At 42.5% G+C, this 23,687-nt stretch overlaps 1 protein-coding gene across 1 annotated transcript in view; it reads left to right on the forward strand.

The window, feature by feature from the left end:
* The window catches only part of DST (dystonin), a 476,155-nt gene that overhangs the window by 43,537 nt on the left and 408,931 nt on the right, over positions 1 to 23,687 (forward strand). The window contains 1 exon segment of the mRNA XM_044917613.1: positions 18,011 to 18,211. Within this exon segment, the coding sequence (XP_044773548.1) occupies positions 18,011 to 18,211 (201 nt within the window).

A 23,687-nucleotide genomic window follows, 5' to 3' on the forward strand; every position in this document is an offset into this window, starting at 1 on the left:
CCATTTTCAAAACACCCTTTTTATACTACAAATTTAAAAGAGTAGTTACTTTCCTATTCATTATTCAAACATCACCTTTATTTGTTTGATTTGTTTGAAAATATCTGCTACTGATAGCTTCTTGTCATTGCTGGAAGTTAGCAATTTTGGAATTTTGGAATTCTTGTCTTTCTATAACATAAAACAGCATAATTTATTTCTAAATTTGACAACTCATTTAAGTGCCTTTAAAGATAATTGAACTCTGGGGGCGCCTGAGTGGCTCAGTTGGTTAAGCATCCAACTCTTGATTTTGGCTCAGGTCATGATCTCAGGGTTGTGAGATTGAGCCCCGCATCGGCCTGTGCTGAGTACAGAATCTGCTTGAGATTCTTCCTCTACCCCTCCCCCTGCTCTCCCTCTCTCTCAAATGAATAAATAAGGGTCGCCTGGGTGGCTCAGTCGGTTAAGCATCTGCCTTTGGCTCAGGTCACGATCCTGGGATCCTGGGAATTAGCCCTGCGGTGGGCTCCCCGCTCAGTGGGGAGCCTGCTTCTCCCTCTCCCTCTGCTGCTACCCCTGCTTGTGCTCTCTCTCTCTCTCTCTGTCCTGCTGTCAAATAAATAAAGAAAATGTTAAAAAAAATGAATAAATAAAATCTTAAAGCTAATCAAACTCTGTGGTACAAAAATTTTTTACACTCATTTTTATAGTAAAGACTATGATTTTTTCCTCAAAATTCAATCTTCCCCTAGTTTTGTAATACAGATACTCTATACTTGTGAGTGGGCATATGGCGAAGCAGCTAGAGCCTCCATTTTTCAGCCTCTCTTGCAGTTCTGTTAAGTTCTGTCCAATTGGATATAAGTGAAAGTGATATATGCACATTTAGGTCAAGTCCTTAAAACAAAGCTGTTTGTCTCCCACAGTTCCTTTCTTTCTTCCCATGCTTGGAAAGGAATTGTGGTGGTGGTGAGCCAGTTTCAAATGTGTGGAGAAGGAATACCTGAGGGGAAGGCAGAGCAGTAATAGAGTAGGATCCTGGCTCCTTGGATGACCTCATGGATCAGAGCCACCTGTCAACTGAGAACTAGCCACAAGAAAGAGGAATTTCTGTCTTGTTCGAGTCACTGTATTTTTGGATCTATTTGTGATAGTAGTTGGCCTCTATTTTACTATACTTTTCATTTCATTATAATGCAGTATAGAGTATATTTCTATTGTTTTTATCAAAAATTTTATGTCTATATATTGTTATAAAAATAACCACATTGATTAAAGTACAGAAGAGTGTTCAGATACATATCCAAATATATGTAGAGATTTAGTAAATGATAAAAATGACATTTGAAATCAATAGAAATGGATTGATAGTTCTTGAAGCTGGGTGATGGGTACTTAAACTTCTTTATACTCTTTTACCTTCTTTTTTATATTTTGAAATTTTCTGTAAGAAAAAATAAACACATTTAAAAAATAAAAAATGAATAAAATAAACTCTTTGTAGAAAGAATAGTTCAGTGGATGTTATCCACTTGGGAGGAAATAAAATTAGTCTATACCTCACACTATAGTCAAAAGTTAATTTCAGATGGATTAAAAATATGATATTGATTCTAGATGGATTATAAATGTACACTTAAAGGACTTAAGGATAGAAGAAGATTTAGGAGAACATTTTTTTTTTTAATGTGCATTTTTTTATTCTTATGTTAATCCCCATACATTACATCATTAGTTTTAGATGTAGTGTTCCATGATTCATTGTTTGTGCATAACACCCAGTGCTCCATGCAGAATGTGCCCTCCTCAATACCCATCACCAGGCTAACCCATCCTCCCACCCCCTTCCCCTCTAGAACCCTCAGTTTGTTTTTCAGAGTCCATCGTCTCTCATGGTTCGTCTCCCCCTCCGATTTCCCCCCCTTCATTCTTCCCCTCCTGCTACCTTCTTCTTCTTCTTCTTTTTTTTTTTCTTAACATAAATTGCATTATTTGTTTCAGAGGTACAGATCTGAGATTCAACAGTCTTGCACAATTCACAGCACTTACCAGAGCACATACCCTCCCCAGTGTCTATCACCCAGTCACCCCATCCCTCCCACCCCACCCCCCACTCCAGCAACCCTCAGTTTGTTTCCTGTGATTAAGAATTCCTCATATCAGTGAGGTCATATGATACATGTCTTTTTCTGTTTGACTTATTTCGCTCAACATAATACCCTCCAGTTCCATCCACGTCGTTGCAAATGGCAAGATCTCATTCCTTTTGATGGCTGCATAATATTCCATTGTATATATATATACCACATCTTCTTTATCCATTCATCTGTCGATGGACATCTTGGCTCTTTCCACAGTTTGGCTCTTGTGGACATTGCTGCTGTAAACATCGGGGTGCATGTATCCCTTCGGATCCCTACTTTTGTATCTTTGGGGTAAATACCCAGTAGTGCAATTGCTGGATCATATGGTAGCTCTATTTTCAACTTTTTGAGGAACGTCCATACTGTTTTCCAGAGTGGCTGCACCAGCTTGCATTCCCACCAACAGTGCAGGAGGGTTAGGAGAACATTTTATAATCTAGCAATTGGGAGAAACTTTCTAGGAAAAAAACAAAATTTAGAAGTCATAAAGGAAAAGATCGTCAGTTTTGAATAAAGGAATTGTATACTTCTGTACAATAAGATTAAAAGACAGGTTGCAACCTTCATAAACATACTTGCTGCATATATAGCAAATAGATTCATATTCTATAAAAAGCTTCCACAAAATCAATATGGCAAATACATATAACTTGTAGAAAAATTAGCAAAGGATGTGAACAGATAATTCAAAGAAAACAGCAAAAAAAAAGGCTTATAAAAATCTGAAAGGATTTCCAACCTTATGAAAGATGCAAATTAAGACTAGTTTTTTGCCCATCAGACTGGCAACAAATAAAAAGGTCGATACTATCCAGTGTTGATAGGGATAGGATTAAACAGGCACTTTCCTAGTGTTGCTAGAAATGTAATTTAGTTCTACATTTTTAGAGACAAACCTGGAAGTATCTTTGCTATGTGATTTTTCTGTGGCCTGGCAATTCCATTTCTAAGTAGAGATTTTTTAAAGATACATGTGTATCTTGTTTATTGCACTGTTTATAATAGAAACAAATAGAAATATCCCAAATTTTAATCTGTAGGAGAATAGTTGGCTAAAGGATGGCACACCCAGATACTAGAAAATCAATCAGTTGTTAAACGTACTATCTATATGATTTTAAATCTATTTCTATATTATTGTTAAATGAAAAGAGCAAAGTACAAAACAATATATATAGCAAGATCCTATTTTTTTTTTTTAAGATTTTATTTATTTGACAGAGAGAGACACAGCGAGAGAGGGAACACAAGCATGGGGAGTAGAAGAGGGAGAAGCCGGCTTCCCGCTGGGCAGGGAGCCCGATGTGGGGCTCGATCCCAGGACCCCGGGATCATGACCTGAGCTGAAGGCAGACGCTTAATGACTGAGCCACTCAGGCGCCCCCAAGATCCTATTTTTGTTAAAAATTTTTATTTATATATTATAGGTATCTGTACAAGCATACGGGAAGAATCAGGATGCTATTTACTAACTTTGCAGTTATTACTGTGGAGGGATGTATAAAACAGGCACGTTCATTTATATAGTTCAGAAAGAATGAGGTATATACTCTTTGGTCGGTTTAAGTTTCTAATTTGTTCTTTTCTGAAATTTTTAGACAGATCTTTAAAAAAGAAAAATCCAGCCCAACACACATTGAGAATCTACTTGTGCCATATATAAGTAGGAACGAAGAAGGACAGAAAGGGAAATGACGCATGTCACTGCCTTCATATCCAGGAATGCATTTTAGATAAGTCAAACTGTGATAAATACAGTGAAAAAGCCACATTGAAATAAACACCACTTAAATCAATCAGCTGGGAAAAGTCAACAGGATCATATGATCTGGGTTAAAAAAGTTCATAGCTCTTGCCCAAATAACTGCAAGAGAGGGTAAAACAATCTCCTTAAAGCTTTTAGCTACTACATCACCTTGGTAAAAAGAGTACAAGGTGACCGTTAAAGCAGAGATTTTGCTGATGTCCGTGTGATATATGCCAAAGACAGAACGGAAATGAGCAGTAAAAGATGTCATCGCTACCCTCAGAATGAACTAGCCACACACATTTCTCACTCTCCTCTGATGAACTGTCTTTGTTTGGACCTTGGTCCTGTTTGCTCTCTCCACTCCTTTTTTTCTTTCTCTTTACTTAGTATAAATTATCGTAAGATTTTAGGTCTTGAAAACATTTTTTTTTCTTCTTGCTGATAAGTATGTCTTGCGAGTAAGCAGATTTTGAGAGGGCAGTGCTGCCAGAAAAACATTTAAGACTTGAACATAGACCAAATACACATTCAATCAGTATCCTCAGGGCAGAGGGTCAGCTTTCAGACTGGGGGCAGAAACAGCCAGTCCTTCTTGCTCCGTGCAACCTCAGTGGGGGCTGTCAGTGTTTCGGAGACCTTTCTGATCAGAGCAGTATGTGCTGGAAGCCTCTGCCTGTGTTTTTAGGCTTGCTTCACAGGCTTTGTGCCTGGGGCTTGACGGTGAGCTTGACCAGCGTCCCTCTTGCGCCTCCTGGCCTGGGGCTCAGTAAATGACTACCCCACTTTACTGTTGTAGTCCGTAGCTCACCTTTGGGACTGCCCTAAACTCCAGCCCAAAAACCTGAATAGCTTTTGTTAACTTTATACACTGGCGGGGTTGTTGTTTGAAATTCAAAATGCTTACCTATAGAAAGAAGGCCCTGAGTAATCAGAATGTTTGACAGCTGAAGGGCTAATGCCTTTTATTTGCTAGATCTTGGGGAATGTCAAGATTTCAGAGCCGAAGGGAGGCAGGCAACAGTGAGGACACTTAGGGGTCTTGGGGCCTTTACCCCTTATGGCTGCCCAGGTTCTGCTGTGCCTGAACTAATCACCGAGCGCCTGCCTGGCTTTGAGAATTTGATGCCTGAAACTCTCACGGTTGGGCCAACCCGCTGGCTCTTGCCTGTTACATGCTCATGACCCTTACTGGGCCCGCTTGCTCCTTGCCCACATTACCTGTCTGCCACTCGAATAGTGAGACCCCATCCGTCTTGTGGCTGAACCGGCCTGAGTCATGGTAGAGTCAGCCTCAATTTAAGAATTTCTCATACAAACCATACTTTATTGAGATCGTTGTTGGACTTTAAGACTAACCTGTTACTTGAAAATAAATAGCTGGTTGGGGGTGCTGTTGATATCGCAGTCGTTGTGAAGTTGGTTTAACCACCCATTCTTCCTTGGTGTAGAGTGTTAGCTGTTCATTTTGCATATGTGGTTAGGTCTTTATTTTGTCCTCTCTTGTGTCTTGAGTTGTTGCTGATGCACTGCCTGATAAATTAACTTGATACTCTTAAAGGCTTTGATTCTTTAACTGTGTTCAGGATGCCTTTGAAGACTTAATGACCATGTTAGCACTTTGCTGTGACCTGTTGCAAATTAGCACATTTCCCCGCCCCCCATTTCCCCCTCATTTTCTTTCTTCCCTTCCCTGTCTTCACCATTCCCCACTCCCACATTTTCTCCTGCACACTTGGTGGGCTGTGCAGCCTCACCAGTCTCCCTTGCCTTTCATCGTAGTGCTTTTCCTGTGGCTCCTTTTTCTCTCTTCATGCCCCTGTCTGCTGCTTTCTTTCTTACGACTGGCCTTGTGGCTTTCGCTTACTGTGGCTAATGGTCTTTGCATAGTGTGCCTATTTACAGCTTCAGAAATCTTGCTGTTTGGGTGCTATTTGGCTTCTTAGCAGAGTTGTAAACACTTCATAAAACATGATTCCTTGTTTCATATTTCCTTGCTTCTTATCTTGAAAAGGACATTGTCTCTGACGTAGTCATGTTTTAAACTGTGACTCTTTATTTTGTAGACATGGCTGTGAGCGATCATGTCTGTGAGTGGGTAGCTCAGAAAGAGCTGCATGCAAACAGATTGTGCTCACATTTAAGGAATCATCTATAGGACCCCTTGATCTGCAATTATGCAGGCTGAGTTCTGATTTGCTGGTTGCTCTGCTATTTATAGAGCCTGTCGTTGTGCATGACCGTCTGTGCCCGGGGCTGGGGCCTGGTTGCCAAGAGGCGCTGAGCTGAGCTCCCGCTGCAAGGAGAGCAGATTGCACTGACTGCTCCCGTTTCCCAGGCAGCCTTCCTCCCTTGGCCTCCTTAGCTTTGAGTGGAGCTTCAGCTTCCCTCTAGGACTCTGCTCCCCACTTGACTTCCCGGATGTCTGCTGCTTCCGCGTCCTCTTGCTACCTGTTTTTGATGTATACACTGTCCGATATTTTGCTGTTACTCTCATTTTTTATAACGATAGATTTGCTGTCTTCCAGAAGCTCTTTACTGCTGATTCTTTCTTGTCAGTGAATGTTAAATATGGCTCATAAGCGATTGATGGCACTGTTTAAGAAAGCAGAGTCATGTTTGTTTGTTGCACGTCAGCTTCCTAGGGAAAGACTTTGAGATGGCGATTATGTGCAGGGGATTGAATGGGGGGTGCCCTTGGGAACAACACTTAAATGGAAGGAAGGAAGCAGGATGGTCAGAGAAGTGGGGTTGTGATGTATGCGCAAGTTCAGGCCCCTCAGCAATGTCCCTAATTGAGGCAAGTGCTCACCTTTCCATTGACCAACACTGGCCCTGGGTGGGGGGGGGTTGACTGTAGGCCTAGCAGCTAGCTTTCAAGCTGAGGGCAATTCCCACGAAGGGCTTCTGCTAAAAGCCAGGAGCTGCCATCACTCCCAGCAGCTGGGGAAATAAGTACCTGACTCACGGATGCGGGATTTGGGTGGTGCCCCAGAGCAGCCATTAAAATGTTCTTGTTCTAGTTCTGCTATGGTGGATGCAGTTTCTACCTTACTTTTAATTTGATTTTAATACCAATGCAATGTGAGTTCCATACTCTGAGAGTCTCTTCAAAGTTAAGATATATATTTTCTTTTTATGGCTTATTTTGGTAAAAAACATGATGTTGATGAATCCTGTCTAAGAGAAAAATGAGTGTAGGTCAGTTTTAACAGAACAAGCCTTGCCTTCCTGGACAGCCACTGCCCATGAAATTCACTCTCACTCTGTGCTGGTGGCTTTATCTCTAAAAACTAAAGCAGGAGGTGGGAAGGGTGAAGGATTAAAACCGGTTGTACCAAAAGCAGTTTGATAAATTTGTGCAAACCTTTTGTTTGGTCGTTACAGTCTGAATATAAAAAATATCAGGGAGTAGACAGAATCTTTTTAGAAAAATGATGCAAGTGCATCCTTTGGTAGTATCGTTTATGTGGTTGATGAAACAACAGAACAGATGTTGTTTAATCTGTGCATGAAACCACAAGCAGATGGGGTGGACATGGCTGCCGGAGGGAAATTAGACTGACCTTATATTTCACAGACTAGGTTGTTGAGGGAGAGCACCGATTAGTAGACCAAAACACTGAGTCAAAGTTACTTTTTAATCTGTGAGGGAAGCAGAGTGCTCAAAGCCCCCGTAGGATACTGTAGAGAAGGAGTTGGCGGAGTTTTTCTGTAAAAGCCCAAATAATAACGATTTTTGACTTTGAGGCCATATGGACTCTTTTGCACTATTCACCTCTGCTTTTGTGGCATAGAAGTAGCCATAGACAATATGTACATGAGTGGGCATGGCGGTATTCCAATAAAATTTGGCAAAACTAGTGAGTCAGGTTTGGCCGTAGTTGCTGACCCCTGATAGAGAGCATGGGTCAGGTTGCCTGAGTTTCAACCCTAGGGTAGTTACTAAGTGTCCATTTTCTCATCTGCAAAATGGGCATCAAAATAGTATTTGTCTCCCAGGCACATGATAAGAAATAATGAGATCATGCATGCACAGTGTTTGGTACATAGGAAGTGTTCGATAACTAGAAATGAATATTATTTATGCACCTGTAAAGAATTAAAATTGAATGTAGTTAACAGCTGAACTGTGTTGGGAAAATGTTAAATAAAGGGGACTCAAATTATGTTTAGCTATGTAATAAGATGTGTAAATGGAACTCTTTTTGTCTGAGTCTGGCCTGAGGCCCCCAAGTGTTATAGTTGGTAAGGCTCATGTTGCCAGAGAGAAGAGCTAGACCCCTCTGCAGGACTGGCCAACGGGGTGGCTATAAAATTGGTTTTGCCAATAGCTCTGTGGCAGTTTGCTGTTGCTCACCAATATCTGTGCTTTCTTTTTTCTGGGCACATGGCCTAAATACATTTTTTACTTTCCCTTGCAGTTAGGTGATGGCCATGTAACTGAGTTCTAGTTAATGAAATGTAAGGAGAAATGATGTAGGCCGTTTATAGGCCTGGCCTTTGGAAAGCCTCCCACACATTCCTGGCTCTTTCTCCATAAGCTAGTAGAGTGGAGAGGACGTTGTGGATCCAGATGGAAGGTGCCTTGCACCCCAGATGACTCCGTGGAGCGGAGTACCTATCCTTTTTGCTCATCCATGAGCAAGACATGAACTTTTATTGTGCCAATGTACTGAGATTTTGGTGTTGCTTGCCTCAGCAGTTAGCCTACATTGCCACTTATAATCACCCATCACCAATTTTAGGCTAAATGGATAAAGGCTGAGGATCAAGTTATGAGAGATTAGAGCTGTGCTATTAATAGAACCTTCTGTGAAAATGGAAAAGTTCTATCTGCATCATCTAACACTACTAGCCACATGGGATATTGAACAATTGGAAATGTGGCTAGTATGCCTGAGGAACTGAATTTGTAGTTTAATTTTAATTAAAATTTATTTATTTATTTATTTATTTTTTAAAGATTTTATTTATTTGACAGAGAGAGACAGTGAGAGAGGGAACACAAGCAGGGGGAGTGGGAGTGGGAGAAGCAGGCTTCCCGCTGAGCAGGGAGCCCGATGTGGGACTCGATCCCAGGACCCCGGGATCATGACCTGAGCCGAAGGCAGACGCCTAACAACTGAGCCACCCAGGTGCCCCTAATTTTAATTAAAATTTAAATGCAAACAGCCACATGTGGCTAGTAGCTACCCTATTGGACAGCTCAGGATTAGAGTCTGGAAAATGTCTTAGCAGTGTCCCCGAGTCTCACCCTAAGCCCTCTTAAGCCTAGTGAGAGTGACTTTCGGGAGACCACTGGGAAAGCTTGACTTGTATTCTCAGAGTCTGTGTGCCAAGGCAGGTGCCAGACCACATGGGATGATTTCAAAGGACCAGAGACCATGGCTGGCCTGCTGCTCTGATGGAGGAGCCAGCAGAGTTGGCTGCATCGGAAACAGCCTGCTTTCCCAGAATGTGTTGGGGCAAGGGACGCATGAGCATTTCTTATGGATCTCCTGGGAGAAAGAGCCTGGAGTCACTTTAAACCCGGTGTAAGAGGAAACCAGGAAGAGTGATAGGAGCTCACTGAAGTGGCCCTGGTTTTGTGACTAGAAGTGGCTTAGAAGACTTTTTAATTATCTGAGAATGACCAGAAAAATTATGGAGTCCACATAAAATTTTGGGTAGCCGTGGGAGAAAATGAACTCCTCATGGTGGGTTTTAAGGACAGCAGGGAGAGAGAATATAGTTGTTTTCTGCGTGCCCCCCATGATCCCTGCTTAGGTTAATCGAACAGTTATAATTAAAAAGCCCTTCAAGCTCCTTAAAGGAGGTGTATCTCCAGTAGTTTCAGCCTCAAAGTCTCCTTTTATTCTTTTCCCTGCCCCAACCGTGGAGGTCATGTTTTGTGTCTTAGGCTCATTTGGGTGCAGAATCAGAGACCGACTGTATTTTAGGGTATGTTATAAGGATATATGTGTCATTTAGTGGAATTTAAGAAAGAGAGCCATGGTAGGGTCTGGCTTCACAGAGATGAGTGTGGAGAGCTGGTTGTGGGTTCAAGGCCTCCCTTCTCGCTGTGGTGAAATGCCTGAGGTGTGACTCAGAACTACTCCACTTCTGCTGTCAACCTGTTTTTCTCTCCTCATCGTGGTTTCCGCGCCCTGTTACTGTTCGCCTGTACCGGAGCCACAGAGCTTCCATCAGGCCTTCTGTATCCTTGTCACCCAGAGATTGATCTGCAGACCAGAAGCACGGGCAGCGGGGGAGCTCGTTAGAAATTCAGAGTCTCAGGTCCCACAGTCTGCATCTTAGTAAGAATCCTTGGCTATGCATATACATATTGAAGTTTGAGAAGCCCTGGTCTCCAGAACGACTTTTTTTTTCCCCCCCTCAGTTTTAATTTCTGTGCAAAGTGGCCCAGGCTCTTGGTATTTCTCTATCAAACTGTCAAGAGAGGTACGCAGCCCAAGTATCAAGACCCAGCAACCATGACCGAGAGGGGTGGGTGCCGTGCTTTCCCAGGCAGCAAGAACTGTAGGTGGGGTGTATGTCAAGAAGGGAATGATTGACATCAATAAGAGATTTTAAAAGATTCCTGTTTACAAAACTGCCTTTAAGTTACAATTCATTTGAAAAATCGTCAAGGCTCTGTGTCACCAATCAGAGCTTCTGATCAGCAGGAGCTAATAACCAGTTAATAGACTATCAGTCAGTATAAAAGAAACACTGTAGTACTAACCTGTGAAACCTTACGTAAAATGAGTATACAATTCCTTAGATGTTTTAAAGATTAAAATTGACTTCTTGCTATCATCACAACTCTAGGAACAAGTGATCTATGCCACAGAATGATGGTTAGAAAATAAGACTTTGAAAAGGTAATATTTTGTCCCACTATCTTATTTGTCAGAGAATACATCCTCTCTGAAGACAAAAATGTAGCTCTAGATATAGTACTTCTTTTTTTTTTTTAAAGATTTTTATTTATTTATTTGACAGAGAGAGAGCGAGCGAGAGCAGGGCCACAAGCAGGGGGAGTGGGAGAGGGAGAAGTAGGCTTCCTGCCGAGCAGGGAGCCCGATGTGGGACTCGATCCCAGGACCCTGGGATCATGACCTGAGCCGAAGGCAGACGCTTAACGACTGAGCCACCCAGGCGCCCCTAGATATAGTACTTCTAATCCAGCTGAAAGAGTGGCTTCCTTGGCCATTCTTTTAATACAGGATTATTAAACTCACAAATGACAAAGTTGCTTTAATTTTGAAGGTCCTTCTGCCCATAGTGCAATAGGGAACAGTGTTATTATGACCAGAATTATTGACTAATGACCTAGCAAGGGGCAGGAGCTGGTATAGAGCAGGGATTCTCCGTGTAGCCATGGGATGGCAGCATCAGTATTATTTGAGGAGTGTAAACTCTCAACCCCCATCCCAGATTTACTGAATTAGAAGCTCTGAGGATGGAGCCCAGCAGTCTGTTTTAATCAGCCTTCCTCGTGGCTCTGATTTTTTTTTTAAATCATCTTTTTTTTTTTTAAGATTTTATTTATTTATTTGACAGAGAGAGACATAGCGAGAGAGGGAACACAAGCAGGAGGAGTGGGAGAGGCTTTCTGCTGAGCAGGGAGCCCGACGCGGGGCTCGATCCCAGGACCCTGGGATCACGACCTGAGCCGAAGGCAGACGCTTAACGACTGAGCCACCCAGGAGCCCCGGCTCTGATTCTTTTTTCTTTTTTTTAATTTATTTTATTATGTTATGTGAGTCACCATACATTACATCATTAGTTTTTGATGTAGTGTTCCACGAGTCATTGTTTGCGTATAACACCTGGTGCTCCATTCAATATGTCCAGCTCTGATTCTTGATAAAGTTTGAGAACCACTGAATTAGGGTAACTCCCATAGGAAACATACACTTTAATGGCTCAAACAAAGTAGAAATATACTTGTTAGTCATTTAAGGGTGGAGTGGGTGAACAGGTTGGCAGAGTGGCTTCCTCCATGCAGTTATTCAGGGATCCAGGCTGATAAAGTCACTACCATCTTCAATATGTGACTTTCCAGTCTGCTCTGAAGGTCATCCCAGCCAAAACAAAGAGCATGGAGAAGTGGTGATGGGAAGTATTCATGGGCTAGATCCAGAAATGGCATACATTTCTTATGTCATATTCCATTGGCTAGAACTCACTTCTACCTAATGGCCCTACCTAAGTGCAAGGGAGGCTGGGAAATGTCTAGCCTAGCCTGTGCCCAAGAGAAAGAGGCAATCATGGGTTTTGGTGAGCAGCTAACAGTCTCTGTCATAAACTCATTTCTGAGATTTTCTGTATTGGGGACCTATTTTATGCCATAAACCTCTTTGGCAGTGGAGTGAAGCCCATGGATTCAATCTCAGAATGTTTTTAAATGCATAATGTTATATGTGTGTGTGTGTATGTGTATAATTATAAAGGAAGTCAATTATATTGAAAGATCATTAAAAATTATTAAAAACATTTTGGGCAGAGCAATATATGTACTTTATTAATGAATTAAACAATAAGTTCTAGTGGCAGATTTGTTAACTACTGTCATTTTGAAGTAATGATGATTATAAATGGTATCTCAAGATATCTGCAGCCACTATAATTAAATATGTAAATATATTTGATTCCTTTTGGTGGCAGAAGTCACTGATACTGGCAAAAATATCAGGTTTACAGTCTACTTTCGTAATTGAGTGATATGCTAAATTTCATAGTAGAGGTCAGTGACAATAAAGACATAATTTTTCCCCATCCAAGTTAATTGGCTATCCTCTTTGTCTTCTTTGAATTTTATCCATGGACCCAAGAACTTCTGCTATACACTTTATTTCTAGCCTTGGATGAAGAGAATCGAGGAGGTTTTACGAAGTATTATTATATACTTTATGAAAATATTAGCTTATTGAGTATCATAATATTTGCATATGGTAAATTTGTATCTTGTATACCTATCAGCTTTGGTGTTTCAGGCATAGCAATAACACAAAAGCAATTCTATTTAAATGTTCAATGATTCAATGTGTTAAATTTCCATTTGTTCAGATGCTTCATCAGTAAGCTGGATGGTAGTTTGATCTTATCTAACAATAATTCTTATCTGAAAATGTTAACTTTTTCAATTTTTTCTTTGCTTACCTAAATTGTTTATAGACCTTTTCTTGTTTTAATCAACCTGCGTAGATTTCTAGGCACTTCCTTGGTGCCCAGTCCTGTAAATATATGTGGAACACCATCTCTGAATGCATTACTGCCCTATATATAATCTCTGCCTCATGGCAGAGTGTTAAGGGCATTGGTATGGGCTTGGAGTTAGACAGACCCGAGTTCTGATCTGGGCTTTTCTAATTGCAAGTTTTTGCTTTACGTGGATTACTTAGCCCTGATAAATCTCAGTTTGCTCGCTTAGGAAGTAGATATAATAGGCTTAGCCCCTAAGTAGTGCTTAGGAAATTACTGCTGTTAATGTCTCCTTTTTAATGCTAATCTACACAACCAACCTGTTTAGATCTGAGTACTCAGCCTTTGAGGAAAATAGCTAACCATCTAAAAGCATCACAGAAGAGTATACATTGGGGTTTTTGTTTTCAGGTCACAGAATCTGTCATAAACCAAAAGAGAATTTATTAAAAATATATGGTAGAACTCACTATCAAGACTGAATGTCTGGTTAGAACAGACAAAACTAGGCAGCTTCAGAAGGTCTTTGGTGTAGCCACTAGACTGACGAATTCCTACTGATTTTTTTCAGTCTTTACATCCCTCCATTTAATATTCAGTGTTCCAAGCAGAGAAACTTCAATTGGTTGAGCCTTGGCCATATGTCTACTCATTAACTATATTGGTCATTAAGAGGCAAGATCTAGAGTGCGATGAGGAGCACTCTGTATCAAGACTGCATATCTTGAGAAGTTATTACCCCAAAGGCGCTGATAAAATGGGGTGGCCTAAAAATGGCACAAGTTCACTGCTGAGAGACTTCCAAGTGTTAATCACCTATTGGTTAAAAGGTATCCAGGCAAGATCAAGTGAATAGAGAAATGGACTTTATACTGACACCATCAAGTCCTGTTAACATCTGTTAAGAACCTACTGTTTTAAAATAAAATTTTCTTCTATTAAGAGTTGCGGCTTTTTTAATAGAGTATTTAGGACAAGCAAGTCTAATAAACCTGGGACCTACAATTCTATGCAGTAGTTTAGGAAAATAAACAGGGTGACTGCCCGGTGATGACCCCGTGTGGTTGATGTGTTTGTAGTCATAACTGTGGGTGAATTGCTGCTGCAATATCTAGGAAATGAAATAGTAATGATAATGGTGATAATTTATTGACTACTTATTGTTATATTTGTACTGTTGTGAGTACCTAATGTGGATTATCTCATTTAAACACCATCATAACTCCATGAGAGAGGTATTATTATATGTATTTGACAGATGAAGAAACTGAGGCAGAGAAGTAATTTGCATACCTATTCCGTGATAGAGCTTACATTCGAGCCCAGATAGATTGACTTACTAGAGAGTAAATGCTCCGGATTCTCTGGAGCAAAGAACTCTCCCCTGATTGATAGCGGTGGTTGGTATCTCAACAGTACTCATGTGTGTCTGTCAACAAGGCACACCTGTGGTGTGACTCATTTTCCTTTTATATCTGATTAATAACACACTTTTGTCTTTAAGAATATCTTTTATTGGGCACCTGGGTGGCTCAGTTGGTTAAACATCTGACTTCAGCTCAGGTCATGACCTCAGGGGTCCTGGGATGGAGCCCTGCATCAGCCTCCCCACTCAGTAGGGAGTCTGCTTGTTCCTCTCCTTTTACCCGTCTCCCCTGCTGGAGCGAATGCTCTCTCTCAAATAAATAAATGAAATCTTAAAAAAAGACTATCTTTTATTCACACAAGTGAAATGCATAATAATCCTAGCCAACACTTACGTATCACTCCATGCCAGATGCACTTCTAAGTATATACATTAATTCATTTATTCATCTCAGTAGCCCTATGAAAGTAGTCCTAGTTTTCATCACCACTGTACAGATGAAGAAATGGTTAAGTAACTATTCAAGATCACACAGCTAGGAAGTGACAGAGGCAGTGGTTGAGCCCAGATAGTCTGGCTGCGGTCGTGTACTGTATCCTGTAGTGCTTATAAAAACTTATTTAAAAATAGTGCCAGTGTATTTGGCTCTAATGGAAATCACAGAGGCCTGCATGGTGGTTTCAGAAATTTAAAAAAATGTGAAAGTATAAAGAAAGTGTAAAGAAAGTGACTGAAGTTTAGGGAAGGAAGGATGGTTTAAACTGTTTCTAATGTTTATTATCATAAGTAATGTAGTACCTTAAGTGCCTTCACACTTGGTAGAATCTCTCGAAAGTAGGTACAGGGAGGCAGGTTTACTGAGCTATTGCTGTCCAGAAGGACTGCACCAACCTTAATCTTTTTTTGAGAGCATCACATTGAGGCAGTTTTATGGCGTTTTCCCCCCAAGTGTTTTTAGAATTTGTAGGCCAGTAAGAAGTATTGGTAATTATACAAGTTAAACAAAATTTGGTTGCTTATTATTCATAGGAACACAAGAGAAGGAGCATCTACTTCTTACCAAAGATATATACTCACCTCACCCCACTATAACAGGAGCTAGAATGTCAGCAAATACTTGGTTTATTCTACCAGTGCACACACATTTCTGAGCTAGAAAGCAAGCAGGGGGTGTGGAAGTTAGTGCCACCTAGTGGTAAGACTGAGCTCTGACCCCTGGAGGTTCTCAATCTCAAAGCACAGAATTACCAGAAGAGCTTGTTAAAAAGAGGTTCTGCTGTAACATTGTGCGTCAATTGTACTTCAATAAAAATAAATAAAGAGGGGTGCCTGGGTGGTGGAATCGGTTGAGTGTCCGACTCTTGGTTTCAGCTCAGGTCATAATCTCAGGGTTGTGAGATCGATCCCCGTGTTGGGGTTGTGCTGAACGTGGCGTCTGCTTGAGATTCTCTCTCCCTCTCCCCCTCCTGCTCATGCTCTCTCTCTCTCTAAAGTAAATAAAGAAATCTTTTAAATAAATAAATAAATAAATAAATAAAGGGAAAAAGGAGAATGACAAAAAAATTTCCCAAACCCAAGCCAAAAACTGACACTTTGGCCTCACCCCTAGAGATTCTAATTCAGAAGGAAGCAGAGGAGAGAGGAGAGAGAGTGTGCATGTGTGTGCATGTGTGTGCGTCTCATGTGTGTGTGTGTGTGTGTGTGCCTTGTGTGTGTTTGGGAAGGATGTCCAGGAATGTGCATGTTTAAAAGGCAGCCCCACATGGTTGTTGATTCTGACGGTATGGTCCTAACTCTGCTCTAGGAGGCATTTTAGGGATTGGCCCAGCTCCCTCTTCTTAATCCTCTTCTCCAGCAGCTGCTGTAGTATCTCTTGATTATGTGGGAATATTGGGGATCTTCTGGGACTGTTTTGGATTGAGGAGGATCCAGCTGAGCTTGCCCACAGAGAAGGGATGGGAACAGGCCAATGTGTTTGGGGATGAGAGAAAAGCGCCCAGTGACCCAGTTTTGTTAAATCTATTTGCATTTCCTCCTTATTGATTTCTGTTGACCTCAGACCTACTTTTGACTCTGTGGGTCACACCCTACTTTTGTCTTTTTTCCTCCTTCTTCATGTCCTTCAGCCTGGTATTCAGGGTCTCCATAACCAGACTCCAGACTTCTCCCATGTCCCTCAGTGGGAATCCCCCTGTGCACATTAATCTTTCAGTATCTCATACTGCTTCCCCCCCTGAAATTCTTACCCTCCATTTTTTATGCTTTTACTGCAGTCTGTAAGTTTTTTTAGACATCTTTTAAAAGTCCGAAGACCCTTGGGGCCCCTGGGTGGCTCAGTCGGTTAAGCGTCCGACCCTTGATCTCAGCTTAGGTCTTGATCTCAGGGTAATGAGTTCAAGCCCCACTTTGGGCTCCATCCTGGGCATGGAGCCTACTTAAAAAAAAAAGTCAGAAGACCCACAACTGCACAGAAGCCCTCCTTGGGGCATTAGCACCCTCTACCCTCTAATTTCCCGCCATACCTCATGCATAGCTTATATGCTTATCCTAGTATGTCATGAAATAATGTTTCCTATTGCTGCATAAATATGTTATCCACCCAACCATTATTTTACTTATTCATTCATTCCTTATGTTGTTTCCCCTGCCTGGAATATAAATTCTATTCATTCTTCAAATGCCACCCACACAACGAAGCCAAATATAGACTATTTTCGGCTTCATTCATTGATTCCTTCTCTGAGATCTGCCAGCACTGTGTCCTCAACTGCCCGCTTTAAATCTTAATCACACATGCCAGCTTATACATGAACTGCTGCTCTTTGGGAAATTGTAAGCTACATGAGGACAGAGACTATTTTATGTAATTCTTTGAGATTTTCCAAAATCATATTATTTCCAAATGTGTAATATGGCTTATTTATTTTTTTAAAGATTTTGACAGAGAGAGAGAGAGAGCATGAGCAGGGGGAGTGGCAGACAGAGGGAGAAGCAGGCTCCCCGCTGAGCAGGGAGCCTGATGTGGGGCTCCATCCCAGGACCCTGGGAACATGACCTGAGCTGAAGGCAGACTCTTAACTGACTGAGCCACCCAGGCGCCCTGCATAATATGGTTTAACTGAACTTGTACTCTCTGTTTTATGGCGTTGCCTCCGTTTAGTTTTGAGTCTTCACTTTTTGGTATTTTATAGTGATGCTGTACCTTCCTGCTTTCCTGCCTTCAGAGTCCGCTCTCATGAATGTAGAGTGACACTTTGCCACCTAACAATATTCAGCCCTGCTCCTACACCAAGCTTCATGCCTAGGTGAAAATACCCTTCTTCACATGTGGTCTGATGTATACACACATAAGTAAAGCAATGTGCTCACCCACTGGGCTTTTTTTTTAAACTGGCTTTACTGAATTAAAAGCATTTTTTAATGTTGAGCCTCCATCTACATCCATGCTCCCTTTGGGAATGTAAATGATCTCATTGAGCTTGGTGACTTTTGGAGCTCTTTGTACAAGTAGCCCCAGAGACTCACCAGAAACTAACTCAATACACATCTGGATTTATTTGGGTTTGTTTTCCGCCCCAGGGATTCAGAGCGAGCCCTCGGCATCTGAGACGACGCGCGGCGGCGGCCGCGGCTGCTCGCCTGGAAGAAGCCAAGCCTGTGGTGGAGGTTCACCACCAGAGTGAGCAAGAGATTTCCTTGAGGAAACGAAAAATCAAGAAAAATAGCCGAGTCCAGCCAGAATTCTATCACTCCGTTCAAGGTGCTTCAACCAGAAGGCCTGTAAGTAGAGAACTTTTATAAGAATATTAAATCCATGGCGTGGTGGTTCTTTTCGTTGTAAGAACTTGTCAGATGAGATCATCTGGTTATTCTGTCGTGATCCTCAGCAAGTGCTGTGAACCCATAGGAATCCCAGGAAGGAGTGTGATTTCATAGAAAGCACCGGGCCAGAGAGTTGTCCAAGAGGCCAGAGGTGGTCACTGCAGACAGGGTGATTTAAAAATGGGTGAATTCCGAGCCCCATTAGAGTCAGGGTCGAGAATTAGAGCAGGGGCCACAGAGTCCACAAGCCGAGGGGCAATAATGATGAGATCAGAGTTGGTGAAGAGGGGCAACAAGAAAGCTAGTATCAGCAGAAGAGAAGCAGAAGAGGGAAAGGTAAGGCTGGGGTCTGGGCCGGTAGCTGAGCCCCACCAGGAGGGGGCTGTCGGGCCGCCGAGGCCAATGTTGCCGTCTGCACCAGCCAGGGTGATGGTCAGGGTGCCAGCCTTCTCGGGTGTGGCCTTTGTTTTGGACCAGGGCAGCAAGCAGCACTGGCCTTCTCTACCCACGCGTTCGCGGTCTCTGTGGGCTGCAGTGCTACCTTACCTAGGAAATTCGGGCTCACGTGGGAGCTGGTCTCCATCTCCTGACCGCATTGTTCTATGTGCTCTGGTATTTTTTTCTTGGTTCGGGTTCTCACACATGGACTTTTTTATCTGAGGTTGTGACGGTTAAGGATTTGCGGCTTAGAAAATGCCACTGTAAAACGTTCTAAAAAGCGTTTCGTAACTGCAATAATGCTACATTGCTTTAGCATTTAAAGGAAGTCTCCCTGTGGTTCACTCCATGTTGTGGGGAGCCTATTTTTGTCATTTCTCATGCCAACCTAGGGGAACCATCAGGATTTGGCTTGATAATAGGTTTTTGTAAATTATGAAAACAAAACTACCCTCCTGTGGGGGTAACTGCTGCAGGCACAGCGGAGGTTGCTAGAAGGCCAGGAGAACGTCTGACTCAGTGTGCCAGCCAGTGACAACGGCAAGAAGCTAAATTCCTTTACAGAAAAGGTCCTGTGTGTCTTTGACCAATTGTAAAATAAGCACATATTTAGAGATGAGGGTCTTCTTTTCACGATTTAGTGAAATAAGCTATGTAGAATTTGGTATCTATGTGATATCTACTATAAGGTGGTAGGAAAAGTTATTCATTCAACAAACATAAGCTTTTTTTACATAGGAAATAAGGGATACACAGATACATAGTAATAACTGACAGTTAATGAGGGCTCACTGTATAATAGGACTCACTTAACGACCCTATGAGGTAGATGTTATTATTCCCATTTTGTGGATGATGAAACAGTGGCTCAGAGTGTATAAATAACAGGCCTAGATTTACCTAGCTGTTAGCGGCAGAGTCTAGGATTTGGATCTAGACAGTCTGCTTCTAGAGCCCAAGCGCTTAGCTCTACAGTCTGCTACCTTCCTGTGGTTCATGGCCTCTAGGAACTCACAGCTGAGTCTGTGGACTGACATGCAAACAAGCACGTCGGATGAAAATGCTGTTGTACAGTTAGAAACAAGGCACCAGGGAAGCACCTTGTGGGGCCAGAAAGATTTACAGAGAAGCAGACGCCTAAGATGAGTCCTGAAACGTGAGTTTATCAGGTGGGAAGTGGAGGTGGGTATCTCTGATGAGAGGATCGTGTATAGCAGAGGTATGAGAAAGTCTGGCATTCTCAGAGAACAGCTGGAGGTGGTGCTGGTAGATGAGACTGGCTGGGTCAGGCAGGGCTAGATCACCAAGGGATTGTATATTATGCTACAGAATTGGCTTTACCTTCTGTGGTGGGCATCTGTTGAAGGTAGGGAGAAGAGGCACATTGGTTCTCTCGCTCAGAATCTCGCTAACCCTTTGCTGCTTCCAATCTCCACATGGGGTTCAGGTTGGTTAAGTGGTTATCATCACACTTTAGAAACCCTCCACCTCCATTATTCTCTCATGAGCACCGTATGTAATTGCCTTGGGTAATAAGATGTATTCCTCTGTGACTTTGAAATTGGTATCCACTTTGTCCTTGAATGCCTATCTATCTTCTCTCTTTGTTTTCCTGGTGAATTACAGTTCACCTCTTAAGACTGACTCATGATCAAGCAGGAAAGTCTTGTCTGATCCTTCCTGTCATAGTGAGATACCTTTTGTTTTGATCCTCAGCACTGTGTAGAGATCTCCCACACAGCAGTGATCCAAGTGAAAAAAATCAGGCTCTGTAGAAAAGTGGACATGGGTTCAAGTTCTGCTCTGTGTATCTGGCAGGAAACAGGCGGCCCACTAAGAGTTTAACTGAAGAGAGTTTAATGAAAAGACTATTTACAGAGGTGTGGGCAGGGCTAGGGTGCTTCCCTAACCTTCAGGTGGAGCCTACCCACCTACCACTCCCAGCCTGAACAGGCAGCAGATAGCACTGGTCTTACTGGATTCTGTTAAGAATTGCTGGGGCCATGAAAGACCCTTTCATAGGAATTGTGACTGAGGAGTGCGGCCACAGCCAGAACACAGGGAGTCAGGAAGGGAGTGGGGGGGGTGGGGGTGCTCTCTTAGCTCCTGCTAGTGCTTTCCATTGACCCAACCGAAGGGGCTTGGTTGATGCACATTACAGAGACCAGCATCCCAAGGACAGAGCAAGGGAGAGGTGGGCAGAGAGTCTGAGAGGGGACAGGGACAGCGGAAAATAATAAAGAATATACCAGGTCAAATGAATGATATTTGCACATGACATATAGCTTAGGCATTATAGGAATTCAGAGAACAGAGAGCATTACCCCTCCTCCCTGCACCCCCCCCCACCCCATCCCCATAGGGTGGACAGGGGATAACTACTTCACAGAAGAGATGGGATTGGGTTGGGCTTTAAAATACTGGCAGGAGGGCGCCTGGGTGGCTCAGTTGGTTGAGCGACTGCCTTCGGCTCAGGTCATGATCCTGGAGTCCCAGGATCGAGTCCCGCATTGGGCTCCCTGCTCGGCAGGGAGTCTGCTTCTCCCTCTGCCCCTCCCCCCTCTCATGTGCTCTCTGTCTCTCTCATTCTCTCTGTCTCAGATATATAAATAAAATCTTTAAAAAAAAAAAAAAATACTGGCAGGAATGGGGTGCCTGGGTAGCTCAGTTGGTTAAGCATCTGCCTTCTGATCAGGTCATGATTGCAGGGTCCTGGGACCAAGCCCCATGTTGGGCTCCCTGCTCAGTGGGAAGTCTGCTTCTCCCTCTCCCTTTGCCCCTCCCCCTGCTCATGCTCTCTCTCTCAAATGGATAAATAAAAAAAAAAACTTTAAAAAAATAAAAATACTGGCAGGCATGCAGTAGGCCCCAGAAGTTAGGTATGATGACTAGAATAAGCAAAAGTACTGAGAACCATTTGACTGGATGTGGGGATTTCCATGAGAGAGAAGTACAATAGAGAGCTGGAAAAAGAGACTGGCGCCAGAATACACTCTAGACAACCACTGTGTTTAAGCTTCATTTTCTGTGCTTCATGGAGATACTAGAAGAGCATGATCAAAGCACAACTTTAGGAAGACTAAACGTGAGCAGGACGAGTCAGCGGGGAACAGAACAGGGGTCGGGTAAGTAACTAGGGCTGGGAGGTAATTAGGTATGGGTGGGAGGTAATTAGGGCCAGAGCTTGGCCCTAAAAGGTGACATTCTGCTGTCATCTGGTGATCATTGCTTCTGGGGAATCGAAGGATGATGACCTTTGTTCTGACTTCTTCAGAAGGAATTGGAAGGGAGAGAGAATAGAGGCATGAAACATCAGTGGAGGCTACTCTGTTGCTTAGGGCAAAAATTCTGGAGAGTGTTCTTTGGGGCAGGTAAAACTCACCTCCTCCATCTGTCTGCATTCTGCTAGGATCATTTGGAGACTGGAAATGTCAGAGTTGGTGAGGAAGTTATTGGCACCTTATCTCACATGATTCCTGTTCAGCCTCCTGGAATCTTAAGTCCTCTGCTGACACGTTCTTGTGTTTATGCCATATGTGGACTTGAGCCCAGGCCTTGTGCCCTCCTCCTCTTCTGGATTTGGTTAGGTGCCATTGGTAGTGCCCACCAGTCCAGAAGGCACGTGCCTAAAGCTTGTGCCTTTCCTAATGTACACATTTGGAGACAGTCAGTGTTACCATGGGTTGCCATGAGGTCGACTCTGATTGTGTCTTGGAGATGCAATAAAAATAAATCAGCTGTGGTGATTCAGGATTATTTGAATGACTTTATATGAATCACTCCAGACATTTTTTTTTAAGATTTTATTTACTTATTTGAGAGAGAAAGAGGAGAGGGACAAGCAGACTTGGCACTGAGCACAGAGCTGGATATGGGCCTCAATCCCATGACCCTGAGATCATGACCCGAGCTGAAATCAAGTCAGAGGCTTAACCGGCTGAGCCACCCAGACTCCCATGCAGATATTTTGAATCCCGCAATCTGAATAATAAATAGGCCTGAGAGTGAGAAAGGCTGAACTAGGATGTGGCTGTGAAGTAGATGGATCAGAAGCTGTTTCAATCAGCTTTCAGGGAGACCGGCCTCTTGATGAAGCGGGCCACGGGCCATGTGGAATGCATTATACTTTAGCATCTTTGGCTGCTCTAATCTATGTACTTTTTCTGAATCCATAATTTATACTCAAATGTGCCTGTATGCATTTGTAATAGAGATGACTAATATAAACTTAATAATATAGGCACATTTTATTTCGCTCCTTTGGAATGTTTTTAAGGGTAAGTTAGCTAAAAATTTATCCTGATTTTTCTCTTAGTAAATTTGTCTTGGGACTTTTGTTAAGACGTGTCACTGGAACACTTAAGGAATTTTCTACCACCTTGGAGCAGAAAAGATACTTAGCTTCCGATCTCCATTTGTTCTTTAGTATTTTGACATTACAAAGCCTTTTGTGTGTGTGTGTGTGTGTGTGTCAGAATCCTAGAGTTTTTAAACCTTCTCATCATTATAATAACATGATAAACAAAAGCTCTCACATTTACTGTGTGCTTACATGTGGGCAACACGTGGACATTGTTCTCATGTTTCCCTGTTTTTTCTCATTTCATCTCCCCAGCACTTCTCTGGAGTAGGTGCTCACTTTCCAGAAGGGAAAACTTGTAAAGGTCACACAGTAGGTAGATGGCAGAACTATGATTTAAACCCACACACTTTGACTGGAGCAGTTTGAGAATGGAGAAGTTCACATCATATTTTTAGTGCTAGATGTTTATCTTAACCCTCCTAATGCATTTTAATCTCATTAAGTCTCAGTTTTCCTACCTGCATAGATGGTAGAAATGGTATTTAAAGTCGTAGATAAGCTCCAAACCTCATTTTTGCCATCCATTTTACTGACCCTCTCTTTTTGTGGTAGGGAGTAGTAAGGGTCTATCTCTCTTGCCCTCCCACATGAACCTGTTAATGTATAACAACACTTAGCCCCAAGAGGTATTTA

Source organism: Neomonachus schauinslandi, chromosome 8, assembly GCF_002201575.2.
Source record: "Neomonachus schauinslandi chromosome 8, ASM220157v2, whole genome shotgun sequence".
Lineage (NCBI taxonomy): Eukaryota > Metazoa > Chordata > Mammalia > Carnivora > Phocidae > Neomonachus > Neomonachus schauinslandi.